Below are 25,196 nucleotides of genomic sequence, written 5' to 3'. Positions count from 1 at the left end.
CGATTTGGTGAAATACATGTAGACCAGTTCGCTTCCCAAGAATCCTCCCACTGTCCGCTGTGGTATTCACTGACCGAAGCCTCCCTTGGCACAGACGCACTAGCACACAGCTGGCCCTGGGGCCTATGCAAATTTGTGTTTCCCTCAGTGAGCCTGATTGCACAGACAATGTGCAAAGTCAGGGAGGACAAAGAACTAGTCTAGGACTTTGTTCTCTGAGCTCATGCTCCTTGCGACAGCCCCTCCCTGGCGAATCCCCCTGAGAAAGGACCTCCTTTCTTAGGGATGGAGTACAATCTGGCACCCATGCCCAGACCTCTGGAACCTCCATGTCTGCCCCCTGGACGGGATGCCGAAGACTTAAGTGAGCTATTACCAGTGGTGATAGACATTATCACTCAGGCTAGATCCCCTTCCATGAGGTGGGCCTAGGCTTTGAAGTGGAGTCTGTTCTGAACTGGTGTGCTTCCTGAGGAGAAGACCCACAGAGATAAACAGTCGGGTCAGTGCTTTCCTTCCTGCAGGAGAAGTTGGAGCATCGGCTGTCCCCTTCAACCTTGAAAGTGTATGCGGCTGCCATAGCAGCACATCATGACGCAGTGGATGGTAAGTCTTTAGTGAAGCACGACTTGATCACCAGTTGCCTCAGAGGTGCCAAGAGGTTGAATCCCCCTAGGCCACAGAGTTGGGGACCTGCAGTTGTTCTCCGTAAGTGAAACGTGCCTTGAGTTTGGTCCGGCAGTTTGGTACTCTCACATTATCCTGAAACCCCCGCTGGGCTATGTGCCCAAAGTTCCCACCACCCCTTTTTGGGATCATGTGGTGATCTTGCAGGTGCTGCCTTGAGACGAGGCAGACCCAGCCATATCATTGTTGTGTCCAGTATGCGCCTTGCGCATTTACTTGGACCACACGCAGAGCTTTAGAAGCTCTGAGCAGCTCTTTGCCTGTTTTGGGGGACAGCAGAAGGTGAAGGCTGTATTCAAACCGAGGTTGGCCCACTGGATTGTGGATGCTATTGCCTTGGCCTACCAGGCACAGGGGATTGTGCCGTGCCCCTTAGGAGTGCAAGCACACTCCACAAGGAGTGTTGCATCCTCCTGGGCTTTTGCCAGTAGCGTCTCTCTAACAGACATCTGCAGAGCAGCGGGCTGGGCAAAACCTAATACCTCTGGGTTGAACCAGTTTTATCTTGTGTGTTGTCAGGTACGAGCAGGTAAGCTTACATGCAATGACATTATTTTGCAGGTTCCCGCCTCCTTCTTCCCTTATCAATGAACTTTGTTACAGTTATATAAATAAAGGTGACTTGACTTGACGTGCGCTCTTTTGTCCACATGAGTTCCCCAGACCAGCGAATCCTGGACGTATCTTAACTTCAGCACCCTGGCCCAGTACTCATGATGCATGCCCTTTCAGGTCAGCCCATTTACTGGGGCTAGGTGCTCCATATGTAATGATTCTTTGATGGTTGTCCCATATGATGTATTGTCCATGGTATGGTTTCCCTGGTGGTACACCAGTATCTTCCCCTAGGTAGAGCTTGTAGTAGTTCCTCCCTTTTCTTGTAGGACCTACCGCAGGGACTTTTTTCCACTTGTGGTACTTCCTGGGAGGTAAGTTCATGTGATGCATTCTGCACATATTAACCTCACCTAGGGCATGATGTGGTCTCCGTAGTATTCTTTCTCCCATCTGGGAGAGCACTTCTTTAGTGCTCTGCTGTGATTGTTTTCCTAAAAAAGGAGAAAAAGAAAAAGGAAGTCCTATTTCCATTGTAAGCACTGTCCATTCAGTCCCTGAGTGGGACGAAGAATTACACGGCATATGTGGGCACTGGGTAGGTTACGATATTGGCAGTGCACCTGTTACCCAACACACAGTAGCTTGCCAACATCTGCATCGCTAGAACCTCGAAACTCAGTTCAGCTGTTGTGGCGCTTTCCATAGGGACCCCTAGTGCCAGTCTTGATACTACGTTGAAGTGACTGAGCGATAGGGAACATCACTTTATATAATATCACTCTATGCAACAATGTTCTGCTATATCTTAAAAATCCTGAGACTTCAACTGACATGATTTACAGACTGGTCAAATCTGCAAACTTCTTTTTTTTTGGCAGAATTAATGTAATAAGAGTGAATATTCTACCCAGAGGGCTGTTTCATAAAAGACGCTAAGAAAAGTGAAGATTAAACTCCAACACCTGACTTGAAACTGTTCTCACAAAGTTGGGAGCATGAAATTGTTCAAAATGTCTTGGTATGCTGAAGCATTAAGAGTTCCTTTCACTGGAACTAAGGGGCAAAGCCCAACCCCTGAAAAACAACCCCACACCATAATCCCCCCTCCACCAAACTTTACACTTGGCACAATGCAGACAGGCAAGTACCGTTCTCCTGAAACCACCAAACCCAGACTCATCGATCGGATTGCCAGACAGAGAAGCGTGATTCGTCACTCCAGAGAACACATCTCCACAGTCCAGTGGCGGCGTGCTTTACACCACTGCATCTGGCGCTTTGCATTGCACTTGGTGATGTAAGGATTGGATGCAGCTGCTCGGCCTTGGAAACCCATTCCATGATGCTCTCTACGCACTGTTCTTGAGCTAATCTGAAGGCCACACGAAGTTTGGAGGTCTGTAGCTATTGACTCTGCAGAAAGTTGGCAACTTCTGCGCACTGTGCGCCTCAGCATGCGCTGACCCCGCTCTGTGATTTTATGTGGCCTACCACTTCGTGGCTGAGTTGCTGTTATTCCCAATTTCTTCCACTGACAGTTGACCATGGAATATTTAGTAGTGAGGAAATTTCACGAATGGATTTATTAAACAGGTGGCAACCAATCACGGTACCATGCTTCAATTCACTGAGCTCCTGAGAGCGACCCATTCTTTCACAAATGTTTGTAGAAGCAGTCTGCATGCCTAGTGCTTGATTTTATACACCTGTGGCCATGGAAGTGATTGGAACACCTGAATTCAATGATTTGGAGGGGTGTCCCAATACTTTTGGCAATATAGTTTGTATATATATATATATATATATATATGTGTGTGTGTGTGTGTGTGTATGTGTGTGTATATATATATATATATATATATATATATATATAAGACCAGAGTATAGATTCCCAGAGGTCTATATTTTAGTAAAAGGCTAGCTGATTTTATTGTGCTTTGACTACAGTAGGTAGTTCTAGTATGAAAGCTTAAAATGAAGGCCTGATTGTTTTAGGGGCCTTGTCACAGGTCCATTGATTTTGAAATTCTGTTTTACTTTTGCAATATTTTCACACTTAAAACAATGTTTTTGTAATCCTTTTTTACCACTGTCCTCTTTTGTGCTAAGAAATAAGTCTTCTCCTGACAGTTCTCTCCCAAGTGGGTCCATTTTTGTCAGCATTAAATCTAAGAATGATTCAGTGGGATATATAACACTTAATTTTAAGAAATTAGTTCTCTTTAAATGTTTTGGTTCATCATACTTATCAAAAATTGCCTTAAACTTACACCAAATGTTTCTTTATTTAGCTCTATTTAGTAAACCGGTATACTCATTTTTGCAACACAAAAATAATCCTGAATAATTTTGACATATCTATAGAACCCTAACATTGCTTCTATAAGTAAATAGTGAGAAATTTAAGTTTCAGAGAGGGTGTACTCATTTATGCTGTATACATACTGATAGTGGTTAATAAAGTCAAATAATTGTATGTGAGAGAGTCAGCTGTAATATCATTGCGTTCCTATTGGTCAGTGTTAGAGGAGCTCAGCTTAGCCTGACAGTTAGCCTGCCCCAGACCAGGTTAGTTTCCCAGCATAAGTTGCCAGAGTAACTGAGTTTGAACTAATTTAAGTTTGCTTTATGAAACAGAATTCACTGACAAGAAGTCTGACTAACTAATATAAGCCTGGCTTGTATTCTAATCTTGTTTTATGAAACTGCCCTTAGGTTTTACTTTTTTATTTACAGGATAAACACCAGTTCGCCTCCACAAAATATTCCCCAATAATTTACAATTATGTTTCAAATTTAAAAATAAAATAAAATAAATATGTGATTTATCAGGATAATCAGGGGGATTTGTTTGGGATATACATACCTATAAGCTTTTCATGGAATATGTCCTACATGCATAGGATATGTAAGGTTGCCTTCCAGACGGGTGTGGTGTAGGAAATTGATTAAAGAAAGACAGACCAAAAAAAAAAAAAAAACACTAATCAGTGTTTTCCTGAAACGTGATTCTGGGAGAATCTAGTGAACAGAGGAAACTGGAATAATGTAAACTGCCTGTTTATCCAGAGATTCTTGAGATTCAATTTTTGATTAGTTTTTGTGTCAGAAATACACAGGGCACAAAGGAACTATGCACTTTGTACGCTTTGAACTTTTCATTTTGTATGTGACCGCTTGCCATCTGTAAATGTCATTATTGCAGGAAGATCTCTTCAGAATCCCTTTGGTGCTACTTCAGTCTTTGATGAAGAGCAGGTAGTGTATAAGAAGCAGAATTATGGCCACACCAGTGTCAGAATAACTAATGATTATAGTGAGTTTTGCTTTGATGGGCAGTGTTTGGTATATAGCACTGATGACATTGTAGCAACATAAAAACAGCATTTCTGAGAACAGAAGTGACTAAGCAAGATAGTGAGAATAAGGAACAGACACAACAACAGCAGAGTTTACTTTACACGACAACAATGTACTAAAAACTGAAAAGTTTTTCCTTTGTGTTATATCTATAAAAGATCCTTTGTACCTACTGAAATTGGACTCCTTAATCGAAAGACGATGTGATCTAGTATCTAGAATGGTGTTTTTTTTTTTCTTCCCTTTTCTCCCTTGTTGATATGTGTGTGACGTGTTTGTATATGGTATTGGTGGTGTGGTCCAAGACAAATTTCAACCACAGTTGACAATAAAGATGTATTATTATTATTATTCATGCCAGGCCAATAGTTGGCAATGTCATTTTGTAAAGAAACGCTACGCGCCTATAGACTCAACACATGCACATAACATCACCACTTTCACATATTCACATTTTTGTAGTTTACACAGAGATGATATTGGTATCGTTATCAAAAAATGCACTTTGAAATCAAAAATTCAAAAGTTTGCCTTTTCAGGCCCACAGAACGCTGTTGTTGTGTAAATGAATGGCAAAAACACATGAAAAGTTTTATTTTTAGTTGAAAACGGTGTCATGTAAACAGCCCCTATCTACACAGAATAACTTAGACCAGCTAATTAACGGGCTAATGACCAGCTAACGATCAGCTTAGACCAGCTAATTATCAGGGTGGATCAGCTAATGACCAGCTTAAATCAGCTAACAACTAGTTTAGACCATTTAATGTCCACCTTAGAGCAGTTAATGACCAGTTTAGACCAGTCAAATATACACAATTGTAACTATAATGATAATAATAATAATAAATCTATCGCAAAAAAACAAACAAAAAACAAGAGCCAGATGGAAAAAAATATACAAGGTTAAACAGGTTTATTTTATTTATTTATTTTTTAAATCAAAGACAAAACATAGGAATCATAGTCTACCAGAAAAATTTACAGTAGCGGGTTTTTACCCAAAAAATTGCATTTGTAAATAAAAAAATTGCCAAATAGGCTATAATAAAAAAGACAATATACAATTAACAATATACTGAATACTAGAATTTGAGTTGTGATAAAGAAAAAGTGTTAATTCATTTTCTGACATTGATAGGTACATAACTCATTCCAAAAAGCACAAACACAAACACATTCGCTATTTTCAGCTACTTGAATCTGAATAAGGAAGAATCCTCCCCTTAAATGCTCAGCTAAACCCTCCCTCACCATCACCCCTCAAATACGTAAACTTTGTAAACTCAATCAAGGAGTAAGTTTAGACAAGGTGTGAGATCTGTAGACTTGCACTTGGACATTGACTGTGCAGAGGAAATGACCTCTAGCTAACTCTGAGAATAACTGAATCGAGTCTTTGCCTCCAGAGAGTCGGTCTGGTCTGCTGCTCATTTGACGGTCCGCGCTTCCAAGGGAAAGAGCCTCGTATCCAGGCTCTGACAGGGAACGGGAAAGATGCTTTCTGGAGGCTATCATTTCACACTAGCGGCGCTTCTGGGTACGTTTTTTTATTTGGTCTGGTTTCGGTTACATGTGTGTTATTATGTCAAAAACCTGAGAGCGAAACTGTGCGCATTATTTATACACTGCATATTCCGAAGACCATACATACACATTATGATGTATTATTGATGATCTGATGTTAGGCTATCCACTTTGCCCTAATGCGGTCTGTTAAGCTATTCTGAACATAAGTCATTGTTATTTATTTTGTAGACGTACAGAACATTACTTAAGCGCTTATTTACGCGGCGATTTTTCGCACATTATGTCCATGCTTGTAGCCTTTATAAAATGTTTCCCTGACAACGCACTTTTAGTCTTACGTTAAGAGCAAGTGGATATTATATATCTCTTGATTACTGACATTTTGAGACTGCCTTATTATTACTATTACATTGACATTGACATTCTGCATTCTGAATTATAGCGAATTTTAAAGGTGCACTTTAAAAGGTGTAATTTTTTGCTAATTAAAAAACTGTACACACTGAGAAATGAATATCATTTTTGAGCAAAATAACTGAAATAATGTACATTTAGATAAAGACGCCAGTTATATCAGTCTTCTGGAAAAAGCTGTTTTATTCTACATAGAGCGGGTCATCCCATCTCATGCAATTAAAGAAGTTAATAATTATTATACAACAACATTATTTTGTTTAATTTATATGGCAACTTTCATCCAGAGTGCAAACAAACTTCATACATCCAAGCCAATAGGTGTCAGTATAAAGTCCAAAACCACCACTATTGGGATGAATTATGCTGCCTTCTCGTGGTCTCGGAATTATCGTAAATACAAGTTTCCTAGATAAAAATTGCACATGAACGCCCTCCCATTTAGAAAACTTGAATGCGATGAGCTTGTAATCACGACTTCAGAAATGGGAATTATCAATTATTCCGATAGCTCGTGAAGGCAGCATTAGAGCCATATAAAACAAAAAATAAAAACTTCCTGAGGGCACCTTTAAATATAAATCAACATTTTGGCTGTTGTCCATGAAGCTGCATATTGCCAAATTTTTAATCACCTTTCATGTAAACATTTAATTAATTTTATTGAATGGCACATAGAAAGAGCACTTTTTTATGAGGAATAGCTCATTGTTCAATGTTCAGTGTTCAATCAATGTTCCCTCCCTGTTTAACCAAATGAAGAGAGCTCAGATGTCTCCTTGGGTTCAGAGTCTTAGGAATGCATGTGATACAGGCTTGTGACCTGCGTTAAGGAATTAAGTTGGATGCAGCTGCAGATAGAAGTTCACATTGACTCTCATTAGGTGCAGGCTCATCACACCGTTGCTTCATTCATGCACTTAACTCTGGTCCAGTTCCTATTGGCTAGCGCACTTGGTGGTCGTTACCTGTATAAATATCATTGAATATGCCAAGATACTGAACAATTAACATATTCATGCTTATGTTGTACTGTGAGACATTCCTTAATCAGCCATGATACATTTTGGTGGTTTTATGTTAGTATAGGTCTTGTCATTCACCTGCTTTTAGATCCTGATTTATAGATCAGCACCCTTGTGAACAACAGAGAAAATCCATGTTTGGCTATGAGAGTGTCTCCTCCACAGCCCCAAAGGCTCAGATGTGGTTATTGTAGTGGTGACTTTTAAGCTGTTTGAATTCCTAATGGAGATGAGCGTGCAAGAGTTTTTGGTTTGATACTCAAAAGAAATTAATCTGTTTTCAGTCAGCTTGTGTATATGGATGTGTACGACATCACAGACATACGTATTCACATACATGTCTAAAGGGTGTGGAACATGGTATAAAAAGCTCTGTTGTATATATACACTGTAAAAAATGAATGTGATTTTAACAGTGAAATATTGTAAAAATGCTACGGAAAAAAATTGTAAATAGGTTAACAGTAAGTTCCAGTACTATATAAGGAAAAAAACTGTAAAAGCTCTTACCAGACATTTTATGTAATTTTCACAGTAAAATGCTGTAAATTTTACAATTTTTAGAAGTAAAAAATAACAAATCAATGTATAATTTACAGTCAAAAACTGTAAACTGATATTCCCACAATTCCCTGTGTGACACTCCACATTTGAAAGTATTTTGTTTAAAAAATCATGTTTCTTAATAGTTTTTGTTATCAGTTATGTACATTAGGGTTTTATATTACATCTTCTGTTGTTTAATGAATGTTTATTGCATTATGTAAGTGTTGTGGGTTACCATGATGGTGTTTTGCGTTTGCGTGAATGACTCTTTGCACCCTCTTTACATTAGTATATACTTCAGCTCGTGGAAAAGCTACTTGTGATAAACTCTGATTCTTCATGTGGCTTTCTCTTTTACCACCTGCATTATTATGGTGGTTGTTAGTATATGTTAAATGTAAAAAACAGATTTTAGTAGTGTGCATTGTTGAATTTACTTGTTTACATTCAAATTTTCTTGTTTGTAAATTACAGTTTTATACTGTAAAATTGACAGTTTGTTCTGTAAATGTGTTTACAGTTTTTCTGTATTTTTTACAAAATTATTCTGGCAACAACAGCTGCCAAAATTATTTTGTAAAAACTACGGAATATTTTTTACAGTGTAGATTGGGTCATTTGGAGTCTTTGTTGAGTCTTTGGAGATGTGGAATTATGATTATAATTGTTATAATTAGCTTGCTAACAGTACTGTTTTCTTAATTGGACAAGTACGTATTGAATAAGGTTTCTGTTTGTATTTTTTGATGTAGACTTTTCTGAATCTGTATTATTGTGTTAATAAATGGTGCACGTTAGAAAATGACTTAAAACTCCCACACTGTAAAACCCGATAAGTTGAGAATACTCAAAATTTTTGTAGACACCAATTACCTCAAAAAATTTAAGTAAAGCAACTCAAATTTTTTAAGTATACAATAATTATAAATAACAATTAATTCAAACTGAAAAATTATAATTTTATTTAATGTTTAAGTCCACTGTACTTAAAAGTTAAAACTATTGTTTACCATACATAATGTTTCTCATTTTTCACTTATTTTGATGCAGTGTTTGTAAAACCCGATAAGTTCACAATACTCAAAACATTTAAGTAAACAACTCAAAAATTATTTTAGTAGAACTTAAAAAATGCATTTTGTACTACACAAACTTGCTAATTACAATTTAATTGAAATATTGAATAAACTAACACTCAGTCTTTATGGTTAAGTGTTAGTTAGCAACAGCAACATGCATTATATAGTCTTGAAGTTCCGTAGTCCATTCTCGACCTAACCACAGACACTACTCTTCACCACGATGGTAACCCTACAAATCTTCCACATCACAGCAACACATTTAAATACCAAAATAGAACAGAACATTCAACAATAACACATCTTCCCCTGTATTAATCTTGTGCAAAAATACACAAAATAACACTCAATTTCAACATTTTTTCTACTTACACAGCGTGACGCATGCTTTGCGTCACACTGTATAAGTAGAACAAATGTTGAAATTGAGCATGCTGAAAACTTGAAATCTGCTGCAACTCATTTTAATGTTTAATGGATTCTTCAGATAACGTCGGTTAGAGAAAGGATGTGACATTGATGACGTCGCTCAGTAAATTTAAAAATAATAAGTTAAGTATAAGGGTTTACTCGAAAATGTTGAGCTACACAAAACTCATTCAGAAAATGTAATTGTTTTAAGTTGCATCAATGATTTAACAGACTTTAATTGCAGCGCACTCAATCTTTATAAGTTAGTAGTACTGTTTGGGTTTACAGTGCATAAAATTATTTTTCTCCCATAAAATACTTTTTTTCTAATATTTATTACAATACTGTGTAATACTTTTATTTTACAGTTATACTAATGTTTTTATATTTAACTAATATTACTAATATTTTACTATATTGTAGACTAAAGACTAATGCATACATTATAGTTCATTCTGTGAATGTTGAGAGATTTTTTCCATGGATAAACGGTGTGTCCGGTTTATCTCCAGGCTTTCATAGGAATGCATTCCTTCTGCGTGAGTTTTATGTACAAAACGCCTGCACTGTCTCAGATTAATAATGAATTCATCGAATGCTTAACAGATTCTTAACAGCGGAATCGTTTGTGCACTTTGAATTCAAAGGCATAGTTCAACCCAAAATGAAAATGTCATCATTTACTTACCCTCTTTCCTTTCTTCTGTGGAACACAAAAAATAAGATTTTTTTTTTTTTCAAGTTTTTTTCCATACAATTAATGTATGGAAAAAACAAAGGGTCCAAAGCAACTTTGTTTCGGATTCCATTCACTTTTATTGTGAAGACAAAAACATTTATCAAAATAAATTATTTTATGTTCCACAGAATAAAGAAATGAGGGTGAGTAAATGACGGCAGAATTTTCATTTTTTAGGGCAACTATCCCGTAAAGGCATCTTCATAGTAGACTCATTAACCTAGTTTTACTTCATTGAGTGATTTGTTTTTATCCTGCGCATCTAATATGGCTTACTGTAGATTCATTTCAATCCTTTGTGTCTAATTTAATAATGTGCACCAAAAATAGAGTCATTAGGAGATGAATGGTAAAGTGCAGAGTGAGACGGGCTGAAGTTAGCCATCTGCCACTCCCCTCTCGCTGGCATGAAGATCTCCACAGTTATAAATCTAAAGCACTTACTGGCAAGGGCTTCAATTCTCCCAATAGACCTTGCTTTGAACTGTCTTCTTCCATACTTGGAAACTTCAAAATGGCATTCCATTACATGCAGACAAGCCCCAGTCCTCTCAAAGGAAACACTCTGATTCATAATTATAGCAGAAGATGGTTGTAGACAGTAGACATGGTTCATGTACTGTACTGCTCCTGAGAGAAGCAATCTCCAGACCTGGCAAATTTGAAGTTGATGGTACTCAAAAGAGGAGTTCAAGAGCGATTGATCATGGAAAATGTCATAGTGGCATCAATTCAGTTTGGCAAACCATTTATTTCTTCTGAGAACTGGCACAGAATGTGCAGTTCAGTTTAAATCATAATAGATATAATTACTGCTTTGGTGAGCCTCCAACTTAAACAACTATTCAACAAGCTACTGTGAAAACATTCACATTTAATATGATACATGACTACCATGCGATCTGGAATGTTTCTCATTAATTGTTGTGATAAGGCTCGTTTTCTTGCTATTATGACGTTATCACAGGAAGTATTCTAGGTTCCAGGGTATTTTAAACATTCTTGCTTGCTGGGAAAACTGCTCCTGTCATCTGCTTTGTGCCAGGCTGTCAAGTTCTGGAAAAGTACTGTTGGGTGTTTGGGCGAGTGAACCGGAGGCTGGCACATCTCTTGCTGCTGCTCCGTTCCTATGATCCATCAGATACGCCACTGACTGAAGTTTCCACCCCATCTGCACATACTTAGCTTCCTGATGTTCAGAAACATATCCAGCTTTGATCTGCAAGTGACTTTGAAAGGAAAATCATATCTTTCATTTCCAGTCATTAAAAAAACACATGCACTTATAGAACGACATTAGGTTTGTTATCCAGAATTAGGGGCAGTTCACATAAAAATACAAAGTCATGAAACTCTAGATGGCACAGGCTGATAGGTCCTTAACTCAATCTGCTTGCAATCACATCATTCTCTATAGGGCACAGCTGATTGGTTCCTGCTGTATCAGTAGCCAACCTTCAAATACTTGGTCAGCATTGGCTGTAGCAGTGCAGTGTGCTTGCAGGAACCCTCCACCCTCCCCAGCTCCACCTGTATAGATCAGCTATGGGTAATTCATATATGCTATTTTGTACAGCAGCAGCATATCTTGCTCACAGCAATGTGTTGTGTATGTATTGGCAGTAGCGAATCCCGTACTTGACACTGCAGCAGCAATAACAGCAGCAGCAGCAGCAGCAGCAGCATAGCAGATCTGTTCTGCCAAGACCAAACATATCGATATTGTCAAATCCATTTCCATGCTAAACACTCTGAGAGTTGTGATGACAGAAATAAAAATTCTGTCATAATTTACTGACTTTCTTTTTTTCTGTGGAACACAAACAAATGTATTTTGAAGAATGTTTTAAGTGATTTTGTCTGTGCAATGAAAGTCTCCAATTGACTTTTATTGTATTGGCAAAAAATGTTTTTCTTTTTTTCTTTTTTTCACTGAAGAAAGTAAGTCATAATAATTTGAAATGACATGACTCCCTCAGTAAAGTGATGGCAATGGTGCACAAGATCTGAACTTTTGATATGAACAGTGCCTCTAGCTTTAGAGCTTATCTTTGAATTTTTTAAGATGGTCTCAGTTTCTTATCTTCTTAACAGCTTCTTGCACATTTGAAACACAACTGTTAACTTACTTTGACTTAAAGAAAGATGCACAGGAAGTAACACCTCTGAGACCGGAAGCCTGTCATTGTTAGTTTTAGCATTCAGATCTGCTGTGTTCTTTGCACTTCTTTGTAAGAACTATAAAGAGAAGCTCTGCAGTAAATCTCATTTTCCTGTCCCGCTTTCTGCTAGTGCAAAATTAGTGTATTTTACAGTTTTTTCTCAAAACTATAACAACAAAATCATAAAGTACAAACCTCAAAAAACAGACATTTCAAAACTTAGTTATCCTTAATATAAGTCAGACTTTGCCTTCAAAAACATAAAGCTATCATAGATGCAGAGAACACATTGTACACTGTCAGATTTAATAAAAATAATATGACTATGGCCTCTTACTACAGTAAAAGAGATTTTACAGAGCAGCCTCTAAATATGTTAAACCTTGCAACATAATACCACAGTAATCTACACAAATTATAGTGATTGTGCTGTTAAATAGAAGACTATCGGATTTCAAACAATTCCTTAAGACACAGTTGTTGTTTTTAAGCTTACAGTATTGGGTAAATTAAGCATCATTTAAGGAAAAAAACTGTAAAAAAAAAAAGAACGTTTTAGAAATCACATTTCTGTAAATTATATTTCCTAAATATTCAACCATGATATGAGACACAGTTGATATGGAAAATGTGCAATCACATATATTCTGAATCAGCATATTGTCTCTTGCCAGGAGACAAGTTACTGTACTGTATCTCTCTTATTTCTGTCATATACCTTCTAGCTTTCCATAGGAAAGTTCAACTACAGTAGCACAGATCACATCAGAGACAAATGTTTTGGTCTTACATACCAGGAAGGAGCCAGGCAGTTAGAGGTTAGGGGGTACAAAGTGAGAGAGATTTGTGATGTCAGACGAAAAGCAAAAGCTGTTTCAGAAGTGCTTGTTCTTTTTAGCAGCATTCCTCAAAATGAGCACCGTAGTACTGAAACACTACAGGGTAAATCTGTTCTCCCATAAAATGTTCAACATAACCAGCTAGACATTTTGAAGCATCTAAAAAACATGACTCCAGGGGCACGACATGGTGACCTCTCTCTCAAAGGCCATAAACCTCACAGCACAAAAATAATGAGAGCGAACAGATTCTTTACAGGTGCTATTTTATCCATGTGCCACTGTTAATGAGCTTTCTGGGACACTGGGAACAGTTGACAGAACTGTCAAATTCTATGTTGGGTGCTTTGCTTGTATTTTTTTTTAAATCATGTAAACTTTTGGTTTTCTTTTATGTTTTGAACTTATTTATTTATTTATTTTGCTGTAATGTAAAAAAAAATTCTGATGTAAATGTAACAAGGGAAACATTATTTAGCTGATATAATATTTGGGATTTTGTAGGGTCTCTTTCTGCAGGTTACATCATTACACCAGTAGGTGGTGACAAGTCACTATGAGTGAGTCATTGAATCATTCATTCATCCGATTTGTTAAAAACTGCTGATTCATTCAGGAATGAAACAAGTGGTTGGCTGCATCCAAAAGTGCCTACTTCTGTACACTATAATAGGTTAACAGTTATTCATAGAATTCATAAAACAGTAGGTGAAAAGTAAATGACCTATTACTTCTGGAGAAATGGTCAAGAAGGAATCACTTTTACTAATTATTGAAAAGAAGTGCCTACTGAAAAGGTACGGCATTTCGAACAGAGCCTCTGTTTTTAAGAATGAGCCATTGAAGCATTCATTCAACCGATTTGTTTAAAACTGCTGATTCATTTAGTAATGAATGAAGTGACTGTTTTTTTTTTAAAAAAGTCATTGAATCATTCATTCAACCAGTTTGTTCAAAACCACTGATTCATTCTGGATTCATTTGTTTGGTATTGTTTTTGTTGGCAGACAAAGACCGTGTTTCCCCGCAGGATCTTTTTCCAGGAACTAGGGAGTTTGGGGTGGCACTCCGTGTGTTTCGACCGCAGAGACCAGGGTCAAAATGAAGTTCTGGGTAAAAAGTTCCCCTTCAGAAAGTCCCTGCTCGCTAGGTAGTACTTTTTCAAAGTTCAGGAACTTTCGGGGGTGGGACTTGGGTGCTGAACATGCTGATTGATTGAGTTCATGCAGCATTTTGATTGGTTGACTCCAAACATTTTATTTCATCCACCATTTTTAAAAGTCTGTTGCGATGCGTGCAGTAAGAGTTATTTGTTGTTTGACAAGGTTCAGGCTTTGTTGCGGAGGACGAAATCCAGCACTGGAAAGTTGCACGCAGTCCTACGTCACCGGACTAATCTTCACGGTACTTTAGACTGAGATGGAAACAGTAACAGGTCTGGGGGGAAAAAAGTTCCTGGGACAAATTGCTATAGGTAATTTCGGTGGAAACAAGGCTCAAGTAACTCTCAATATTGTGTCTTAAATATAACTCAAAATAAACTTCTTGTTTATTGAACTGTTGAATTAAAGACTGAATCCAGCTACTTATTCCCTAATTACTTATTGTCACATGTACTTCCCCTTTAAATAATATGACAACATGTTCGATTTATATGTTCTTATTTATCTTTTTATATAAAGATATGTTACTAAAATAAAATATAGAGGACTGTATTTAGGAGGACAGTGCAAGAGGAAGCTAAACAATGTTTGTCTTCATGAGCCTTTTTTTTTTATCTGTCATGTGATTGAGCTTCACAGGGTATTTGCGAAGAAAAGGCAAGAAAGCCCCTAATATGATCACATTATCTTCACTTAGGCACAACAACAAATAACATCTCTTCCAGACACAGAAAAGTAAATCTTTCAGCCTATTAATAATGTTGACGTGCTGTAAAACACAGAGCTCTTGTTTTATCAAGCCTCTGAGGCACACTACATAGAAACATCATCATTTTTCTTGCCATATCAATGGTTTTTGCTACTGTATCTGTAGAATGAACCTGAAATGTGCGCATATACCATATATTTGCATTTGCTGCCAGTCTATAAAATACTGCAGCTTTTTTCCTATCTCACCATAATATTTAGCTTGAACTTTGCCCTCTACAGAGACTTCATCCCCAAACTCACATTAATCAAGTACCATCCGGGATAACTAGGCAAGCTTTGACTTAAACGGCCACTCCAGCTGAGAAACATAAGTCAGTCCATGTACATGATGTAGGAGTGTTAATTCCAGCAGCATGTAAAACAGCAGTCTCAGAGAATGTTGACATTCAGCACAGCTCCAGGAAGTGAGCTGGATAATGTCTGCTGCAGAGAATCGAACTCCCCTCCAGCGGGACAGGCAGAACAGGCTAACTGTTTCCAGAGCCACACTATACATGTGACATTCTGTGATTAGCCACAGGGGATGTTTCATTTGATTCTCATGCTGCAGATAGACAGCCTAACCTTTTCCTTTTGGACGGAGGGCAGCACTATTTATTTTACCTAATTTGTAATAATTGCTAAAACATCTATTTAATTGCTAATTTTTCTTTCTGATTGGTGGGGTTCACAGGATCTGAATGTCAAAGTCCTGGATGATTGGCCTCTGCTGATCCTAAATTTATATATATATATATATATATATATATATATGGGATATGGTCATATGGGATGTCATAACATCAATAGTTCACCCTCAATTGTCTATTGCCTCTATGTGGTAGTGATTCTCTGGCCATCATTTTTCGGTTGAGATGTCGGAAGTGACCCGCTTTGCCCCGCGCTGTGTATTTTTAGTCTCAAAACATTTCTGTGTGATGTTTGAGCAAGCCTGAGTTCCTGGCCCATCTGTGCACCGTGTGGCTGGACACTTACAGAACTGTGTGGGAACCGCCATTTTTGGGGAGTGTCTGGGTGTGTTTATGTGTGAGTGTTTGTACAAGGTGGGCGTTTGACAGAACATGATCAGGGGTCTCTCTCCCTGCTAGTGCGGAGGAAACTGGAATAAAAGCTTCTGTAATCAGCAGGGAGCATTATGTCATTCTGTGGGCGTACTTTTCCATGGCCAATAAAATGCTGGTCCTCCAGAGGACACATCTGAAGGCAGCGTATTCGGGAACAGGATATTGGGGATGTGTGGTGATTTCACTATAGAGTTCTGCCACTTTCACATGTGGCATTACATGCTTATTTACTAATCACCCATAGTACAACTTAATAAGGTGCTACATGTGCTCAAATAAAATTACTTTAATGTCATTATTTCCAAAGCAAATGCACCTCCTTTCTATGTGCAAATTGCAAATTGCGTTCATCACTACATTTGTGGGAATGGTTGCATTTGAATTAAACTTTTGTGAATTGGGTGTAGGGCCTCAAGTAATGTTTATTTAATAACCAGTTAATCTGTTGTTTTCTTTTTAATAATTAATTGGGTAAAAAAAAAAAAAAAAAAAAGCATTTATAGCATTTATAGCTACACCCTAACAATCACCCTAGCAACCCCATAGCAACACCCCAACTATGCTAGCAGCCGCATACCAAACAATTTGTCTGAGAAACTTAAAACCTTAAAACTTGAGATTCAAACTTAAAACTTTTTCAAATTTAAATCATTTAAACTTCAAGCTTTTAAAACTGCTTCAAACTCAAAACCTTCAAGCTTTTTAAACTCTCTCTCTCTCCCTAAACTATTTCACACTTCAAGTTTTTACAGTCACTTCAAACTATCAGACTAGGCATTCTCAGGCCAACATCAAAGTTTGTTCACAAACTTTACTCTTCTAGTTACTATTATTATCATATTATTGTTTTAACTCTAATATAATATATCTAATATATTATTGTTGTAAATTATCTGTTGTAAATTGTCCTGTAAAATATTTGATAATTATAGGTCTAATAATTATTTTATTTTATGTTACAATACTAATATTTATGTCTTAAATTCTTCACCAGGTGTTCACAACCACACATTTGGGAAACCCTGATTTGAACAAAATAGTATACAACTGTAATATTAGCTCATTAATTAGCACATTTGTATTGGCCAGATTTTTTAATCTTGGTAGTACATACAACAATACAATTGGCTTATAATGTATTATTATATCTTCTTATTCTATCTTGTCATTTTAGTGCGTCTATTAAGCCAAAGATGTGTGTCCTACATTGTGTTCAAGTCAGTACTCGAATTCATTCAGATATATCAGCCCCTTTGGACAGGAAAGAAAGCGACAAGGAGAATGTGTGCATGAGGACACATTTACTTGATTATCTTGAGATCTGCTTTGTCATGAAAGAGCATGTGTGAGCCAGACAAGGCCTCGGCCCAGGCCTCTTTCTCATAATCACACAGCTCTCGCGCTGCCAAATGGGCTGATTTAAAAGTCTTAGCATAGATAAATCCAACACATTGCCGGCAGTGGATGACTAAATCTTACAGCTTCATACAATTAATCACATTTTGGCACTAACATATGACACATGATCAAACCTGAAGGGGGAAGACAGTGTCATTTAACGCGCTTTGACCTTGTCTGCAATATAAGCTTGGAGCTTTACCACCTTAAAGAGCTTGTAGAGATCCAAAACGTGTTCCCAGTTTTCTTTTCACATCTCCTCGGATACCAAGGTTTGCACCATAAACATTTGGGTGTGATAATAATATTTGATGATGTCACTTAAATTGTCATTGTGAGGTGTCATTCAACTATGTTAGTTGGTTTGGCAAAGATGTCAGAAATGAAAGCATGAAAGGTCATGGATGCTTTCTGAAAACTTTGGAACAAATAGAAAGATCAAAACATGCCTTTTTTAGTATTGTCTGCATATTGTTTTTGTCCATTTTTGGACAATAAGAAATCTGCTGTGTGTAGGCTACACATTTTTTTCACACTTTAGCTCTACATGTAATTATAAATTATGTCCTGTTACATAGAAATGAACGTGTAAACCGCATGTTTTACATTTGAGACATTTACAGTATATGTTGAGTTATTTTTAGAGGACAGTAAATCTGTACTACTATACAAGCAGCACATTGACTACTCTAAAGAATATACAGTTTTCATTTCTATAGTATTGTCCCTTGAGAAGATATACTAGTTGCTGAAATGTGAAGAGTGTACTCACTTTTGTGAGATACTGTAGCTGATGCACAGTTCTAACTTGCAGGAAGTGCTTGTGAGACAAGTGTGAGACTAGAAAAGGAAATGTGTTTCTAGTGCGATGTCCTCACAAGCTACAGTGGGTACGGAAAGTATTCAGACCCCCTTACATTTTTCACTTTGTTATATTGCAGCCATTTGCTAAAATCATTTAAGTTCATATTTTTTCCTCATTAATGTACACACAGCACCCCATATTGACAGAAAAACACAGAATTGTTGACATTTTTGCAGATTTATTAAAAAAGAAAAACTGAAATATCACATGGTCCTAAGTATTCAGACCCTTTGCTCAGTATTTAGTAGAAGCACCCTTTTGATCTAATACAGCCATGAGTCTTTTTGGGAAAGATGCAACAAGTTTTTCACACCTGGATTTGGGAATCCTCTGTCAGGTTGGATGGTAAACGTTGGTGGACAGCCATTTTTAGGTCTCTCCAGAGATGCTCAATTGGGTTTAAGTCAGGGCTCTGGCTGGGCCATTCAAGAACAGTCATGGAGTTGTTGTGAAGCCACTCCTTCGTTATTTTAGCTGTGTGCTTAGGGTCATTGTCTTGTTGGAAGGTAAACCTTCGGCCCAGTCTGAGGTCCTGAGCACTCTGGAGAAGGTTTTCATCCAGGATATCCCTGTACTTGGCCGCATTCATCTTTCCCTCGATTGCAACCAGTCATCCTGTCCCTGCAGCTGAAAAACACCCCCACAGCATGATGCTGCCACCACCATGCTTCACTGTTGGGACTGTATTGGACAGGTGATGAGCAGTGCCTGGTTTTCTCCACACATACCGCTTAGAATTAAGGCCAAAAAGTTCTATCTTGGCCTCATCAGACCAGAGAATCTTATTTCTCACCATCTTGGAGTCCTTCCATGCGGGCTTTCATGTGTTTTGCACTGAGGAGAGGCTTCCGTCGGGCCACTCTGCCATAAAGCCCCGACTGGTGGAGGGCTGCAGTGATGGTTAACTTTCTACAACTTTCCCCCATCTCCCGACTGCATCTCTGGAGCTCAGCCACAGTGATCTTTGGGTTCTTCTTTACCTCTCTCACCAAGGCTCTTCTCCCCCAATAGCTCAGTTTGGCCGGACGGCCAGCTCTAGGAAGGGTTCTGGTCGTCCCAAACATCTTCCATTTAAGGATTATGGAGGCCACTGTGCTCTTAGGAACCTTAAGTGCAGCAGAAATTTTTTTGTAACCTTGGCCAGATCTGTGCCTTGCCACAATTCTGTCTCTGAGCTCTTCAGGCAGTTCCTTTGACCTCATGATTCTCATTTGCTCTGACATGCACTGTGAGCTGTAAGGTCTTATATAGACAGGTGTGTGGCTTTCCTAATCAAGTCCAATCAGTATAATCAAACACAGCTGGACTCAAATGAAGGTGTAGAACCATCTCAAGGATGATCAGAAGAAATGGACAGCACCTGAGTTAAATATATGAGTATCACAGCAAAGGGTCTGAATACTTAGGACAATGTGATATTTCAGTTTTTCTTTTTTAATAAATCTGCAAAAATGTCAACAATTCTGTGTTTTTCTGTCAATATGGGGTGCTGTGTGTACATTAATGAGGAAAAAAAATGAACTTAAATGATTTTAGCAAATGGCTGCAATATAACAAAGAGTGAAAAATTTAAGGGGGTCTGAATACTTTCCGTACCCACTGTACATGCAAAAACATACAATACATTCACAAACAAATGACTTTTCTAGCAAGTTATTTTTTATGGAATCAAAAATATACAGTGCAACAAGTGTAGTTTGAGTCACAACAAATGACTCTTTCAGTGAATCAAAACATACAGCATGACCAGTGCTGTCACAAATAAATATTCAACACACTCTCATGGCAATTTGTAACTTTTTTTTTTTTGGCAAATTGGTGGTTTTGTACAATATGATTTTGCCCCATTGAAGGTTTTAGTGGACCTTTTTTCAAAAAACTTTACATTTTTGTATGAATCAAAATGTAAAATAGTTACATTTTCTCATGAGATTGCAAATAGTTAAAACCGCCCTGTATCTTTTACAGAAAATTTGGTTGAGTGGAAACTTCTTTCATATATAAGCAAAATATATATACCCAAATTAATTGGAATTGATATTGTGCCAGTTATTCTGAGATGTTTATTTCGGTTCAATTCAGTGGTTAGGAGGGATTCTGCCATTCTTTTCAAACAGGCTATATTATGCACTTTTACAAAGTCTTGATTTTGTTTTTTGGCTCTACTATTACTACTAGTTTTTCATACTTGAATGTTCAAAAACACCTTATTTTTCACATTTTTTCTATCTCTATGAAGTCCCTCCTTCTGAAAAGCTCACTGTGCTCTGATTGGTCGGCTGGACCAATGTGTTGTGAACCACTTCAAGCGTGTTTGAGAAATGTCACGCACCTTACCATAACCACATGTTTCAACACACTACTAACTAACTCAACCATGCCATGTCCCTTTTTTGCATATGCCTTGGGTGGGAATTATTTAAATGAGGGATACTGTGACATGGAAGAAAACTCAAGACTACAATCAAGGCATTTCAAGGAGTTAAGAAACTGCTTACTGATGTAGAGAATAACTTCCTTTGAAGTGACTTTGTGCTTTGTAACTTGGCAGATCTTTTCCATGGTCAAACAGCAACATTACACACGAAAGAAAGCGGAACATGTAAAAAAGCAAAATAGGCCCTCTTTAAGAGTTAGAAACCCCCTCTATGCCTGAATCTTGACTGTAAATAATGCTTTAGTAGAGCTGTGATCCACCGTCTAAGCATCTCTTCCCCATTTGTGATCAATGCAAAGGGCCTCTTTGGCTGGTGGCCATCTTGAATCACCTAATTGACTCTATACTGTAGCAGCGGGTTGAAATCAATTAAGTCTACTGAGAGAATGGATGAATCTTTTCCATTCTTCATTAACATGAATCCAGCAAAAATGACTTACATCTAATGCAAGGGTGTATTTAAAGGTGTATTCCCGAGGTTTCAGAGTTAAGTGTGTGTCGTTGTGTTTGCATAAGCGCTGTGTATGTATGATTTGTAGCGTGTTTGCAAAGCACTAGCTAACTGTGTGCTGCGAGCGCGTCCTGCATTAAACCTTAGCAGGAAGTCTTGCCTTTTCCTCTCGCTACACATTACAAACACCCACTTCATTAAGAGAGGAGACCATTTAGAGGATGGTGTGTGTTTTTGTCTGTGAGGAGATAGACATATTTGAGGAGGAAACCAGCTGTCCGGCTGCCTTTGGCTCTCTATGTCTTTGTTTACAGAGTCAGTAGATTGCAGAGGAAATTCATTCTGTTTATCTAACTTGCATATCTGACCCAAAACAAAACAGCTGCCCCTCAGGACGAGAAAGGCCTAAGTGTTGGCACATCTCTTCTTCTTCTTCCTCTTCTGCTTCTTCTTCTTCAGTGTCGTCTTTGTCTGCCTTCTTCTTCAGTCTCTTTGTCTTATTTGTATTGCTCTTCTTGCTTTTCCAAAACATTAAAACATGTTTTTTTTGTGTGTGTGTGTGTGTGTGTGTGTGTGTGTGTGTGTGCATGTGAATAAGATGGCACAGGACATTTGTTGTTTATCTAAGTTGCAAATGTTCTTCTTCATGTTCTTCATTGTGTTTTTTATCAGTTTGTCCATTGAGGATTCATCATCTTCCAACTTCTTCTTCTCCTTGATTCAATTTCTTCCTCTTATTATTCTTTGTTGTCATCATCTTTTTCATGTTTTATTGTCTTCATCTACAGTTGCAAGAAAAAGTATGTGAACCACTTGCAGAATCTGTGAAAATGTGAATAATTTTAACAAAATAAGAGGGATCATACAAAATGCATGTTATATTTTAATTAGTACTGTCCTGAGTAAGATATTTTACATAAAAGATGTTTACATATAATCAACAAGACAAAAAAATAGCTGAATTTATTAAAATGACCCAGTTCAAAAGTTTGTGAACCATTGATTCTTAATACTGTGTGTGGTTACCTGGATGATCTACGACTGTTTTTTTGTTTTGTGATGGTTGTTCATGAGTCCCTTGTTTGTTCTGAGTAGTTAAACTGAGCTGTTCAAAAGTTTTCACCCCCCGGCTCTTACTCCAGAAGGAAACACAATGCATTATCAGTGAATGTTTGCAGCTTTTTTAATAGTTGTGTTTGAGTCCCTCAGTTGTCCTCAGTGTGAAAAGATGGATCTCAAAATCATTCAGTCACTGCTGTAAAGGGTTCAAATATGCAAAAATCCTCAAACTGAAGAATCTGCAGGACCTAGAGGACTTTTCTGAAGAACAGAGCTCAGTTTAACTGTTCAGGACAAAGAAGGGACTCATGAACAACCATCACAAAACAAAAAAACAGTCGTAGATCATCCAGGTAACCACACACAGTATTAATAATCAATGGTTCACAAACTTTTGAAAGGGGTTAATTTTAATAAATTCAGCTTTTTTTTTTTTTTTTTTTGTCTTATGGATTATATGTAAACATCTTTTATGTAAAATATCTTTCTCAGGACAGTACTAAATGAAAAGTAACATGCATTTTTAAATTTTTCACATTTTCACAAATTCTGCAAGTGTTTCACATACTTTTTCTTGCAACTGTACTTCTCTCTTCTTCTTTCTGTTCTTGTTTTTCCAAATGACTATTGTGCAAATGAAATTTGTTCTGTTGAACATGTTCTTAGTCATCTTCTTCAGATTCTTCATCTTCATCTTCTTCAGGGTCTTTTTAATGTTCTTCTTCATTATCCACTTTGTCATTATCTTCATTTTCTCCAGATTCTTCTTGAGCTTCAACAGCTTCTTTTAAGACTTCCATTTCAGATTCTTCAGATTTTTTTTTATTTTCCATCATTTTTATCAGCTTTTATCAGCTTTGTCTTCTTCATATTCAGATTGTTCTTAGTCTTCAGCTTCATCATGTTCATCGGCTTTGCTTTAGTCTTCTTCTTCACCTACATATTCTTTAGCATCTTCATGTTTATGTTTATGTTCAGCTTTTACAAAACACATTGGTTAAATCTAGATTACAGAGGAAATTCGTTCTGCTTATCTAACTTGCAAATCTCACTAAAAACAAAGCAGCAGTTCCTCAGGCCAAGAAAAGCCCACGGGTCAACATGTCTCAAATGAACATGTTTCTTCTTCTACAGCTTCTTCTACAGCTCTATTCATCTTATTTTTATTCTGCTTGCTTTTCCAAAACACTTTGGTTGTGAGTCTTGCTCATCATAGTGGTGTGTGTATAAATGGTCTGGTTTTTCAGATGGTCACCCATCATGCACATCCTCCTCAGAAATAAGACTCAGTGGAAACCGGGTTTGGAGGCATAGCTGGAAATATTAATTACTGTTGAGCGGACATTTACATGAGGCCTGCCCAAGGACATACACTGCCTCTCTGTTTCCTCATGGAGCCATGACATTAGCAGTGAGCCCAAAGTGCCAAAGCCCTACATATTATTCTACATTCATTAGCTCAGAACATGACTGTTATCAACAACAGACATTAGGGAGTACAACTGGCTTTCTGTCTCTCTGTCTCTTCATGTTCTCACCCAGATTCAGGAACCTACTCAACACCACAGTGATTTGTTAATCTTCACAATTCCCTTCCAAATCCAGGAATTGAATAAATCATGACTGGAATGCCGTTGCACACAACATGTGAAAAGGCTCTCTGTGGCCTCTGCACAATGAAGCATTTAAACACTATATTTAGTTCTCCTTTTATATACAGTACTAAAAGACAGATTTTGGTGGTCTTCATGAAGAGGACATTGTCCAAGAGGTCAGGGCGGCTGCTCCACATTGCTCTGTGAAATTCCTCTGCCTACTGTGCGTGTATTGCTCCCTGTAGAATTTGCATGTTTCATTCCCACACAACTGGGACCATTTTCTCTCTCTCAAAACAAAAAAGGGAAATGGAAAGTTTTTGTGTTTATTTATTGACGTAAATTATTATTCATTATAAATAAATATTTAACAATTAAAGGGTTAGTTCACCCAAAAATGAAAATTCTGTCATTAATTACCCACCCTCGTACCCTTTGTTCTGTTACATTCATCTTGTTTTGGCAACGGAACAAATTATGAATTGGAGTCAGACTTCCAAACGGAGATTGTGTTAGTTATCAAATAAATACTATAATTATTATGACCTTTATCTTCTCTTTGGAAACACTTCTTTAAATGGACAAATTGACCTTTGGTCTTATGTAGACAATAAAGTGAGATACATTACTGTATGTTATATGTTGTCTGTTTATTGTATCTTTTCTTGATAGTTCTGCTGCCATGGTTGTCATGTTTCAATGTGGATGAGAAGAACAAGATGTCATTCAGTGGACCAGTGGAGGACATGTTCGGATACACCGTCCAACAGTTCGAGAACAGTGAAGGAAAGTGGTAAGCTACATATTATTTCTATAAATGCTTACACCGTGTCTACACAGGACACGACCGTTGGCGCGCCGCATTGCGCTGCGCTGCAACAGCTAGAAGCTGTCTACACTGGACCATTGCAAATCCATTTGTCCTTCCTATGAGTAGTATCGCGAGTGCTCAGAGTACGTCATAAATAAAATGAGGCATCAGTTTACTGTCAGGGATTTGTTGTGTCGCATCGCGCTGCATCCAGTGTAGACAGCATCACTGA

General features: G+C 37.6%; 1 protein-coding gene across 1 annotated transcript in view; it reads left to right on the top strand.

Moving 5' to 3' along the window:
• Nucleotides 1-5,884: 5,884 nt before the first annotated feature.
• The window catches only part of itga1 (integrin, alpha 1), a 58,961-nt gene continuing 39,649 nt past the window's right edge, over nucleotides 5,885-25,196 (top strand). Inside the window, exons 1-2 of the mRNA XM_051909616.1 lie at nucleotides 5,885-6,145; nucleotides 24,826-24,946. Of these exons, the coding sequence (XP_051765576.1) occupies nucleotides 6,103-6,145; nucleotides 24,826-24,946 (164 nt within the window). The 5' untranslated portion in view covers nucleotides 5,885-6,102. The remainder of the gene's footprint in view (nucleotides 6,146-24,825; nucleotides 24,947-25,196) is intronic.

Source organism: Ctenopharyngodon idella, chromosome 10 (genome assembly GCF_019924925.1).
Source record: "Ctenopharyngodon idella isolate HZGC_01 chromosome 10, HZGC01, whole genome shotgun sequence".
NCBI classification, from domain to species: domain Eukaryota; kingdom Metazoa; phylum Chordata; class Actinopteri; order Cypriniformes; family Xenocyprididae; genus Ctenopharyngodon; species Ctenopharyngodon idella.
Note: the sequence above shows the minus strand (reverse complement) of the source record. Positions and strands in the feature narration are given on the sequence as shown.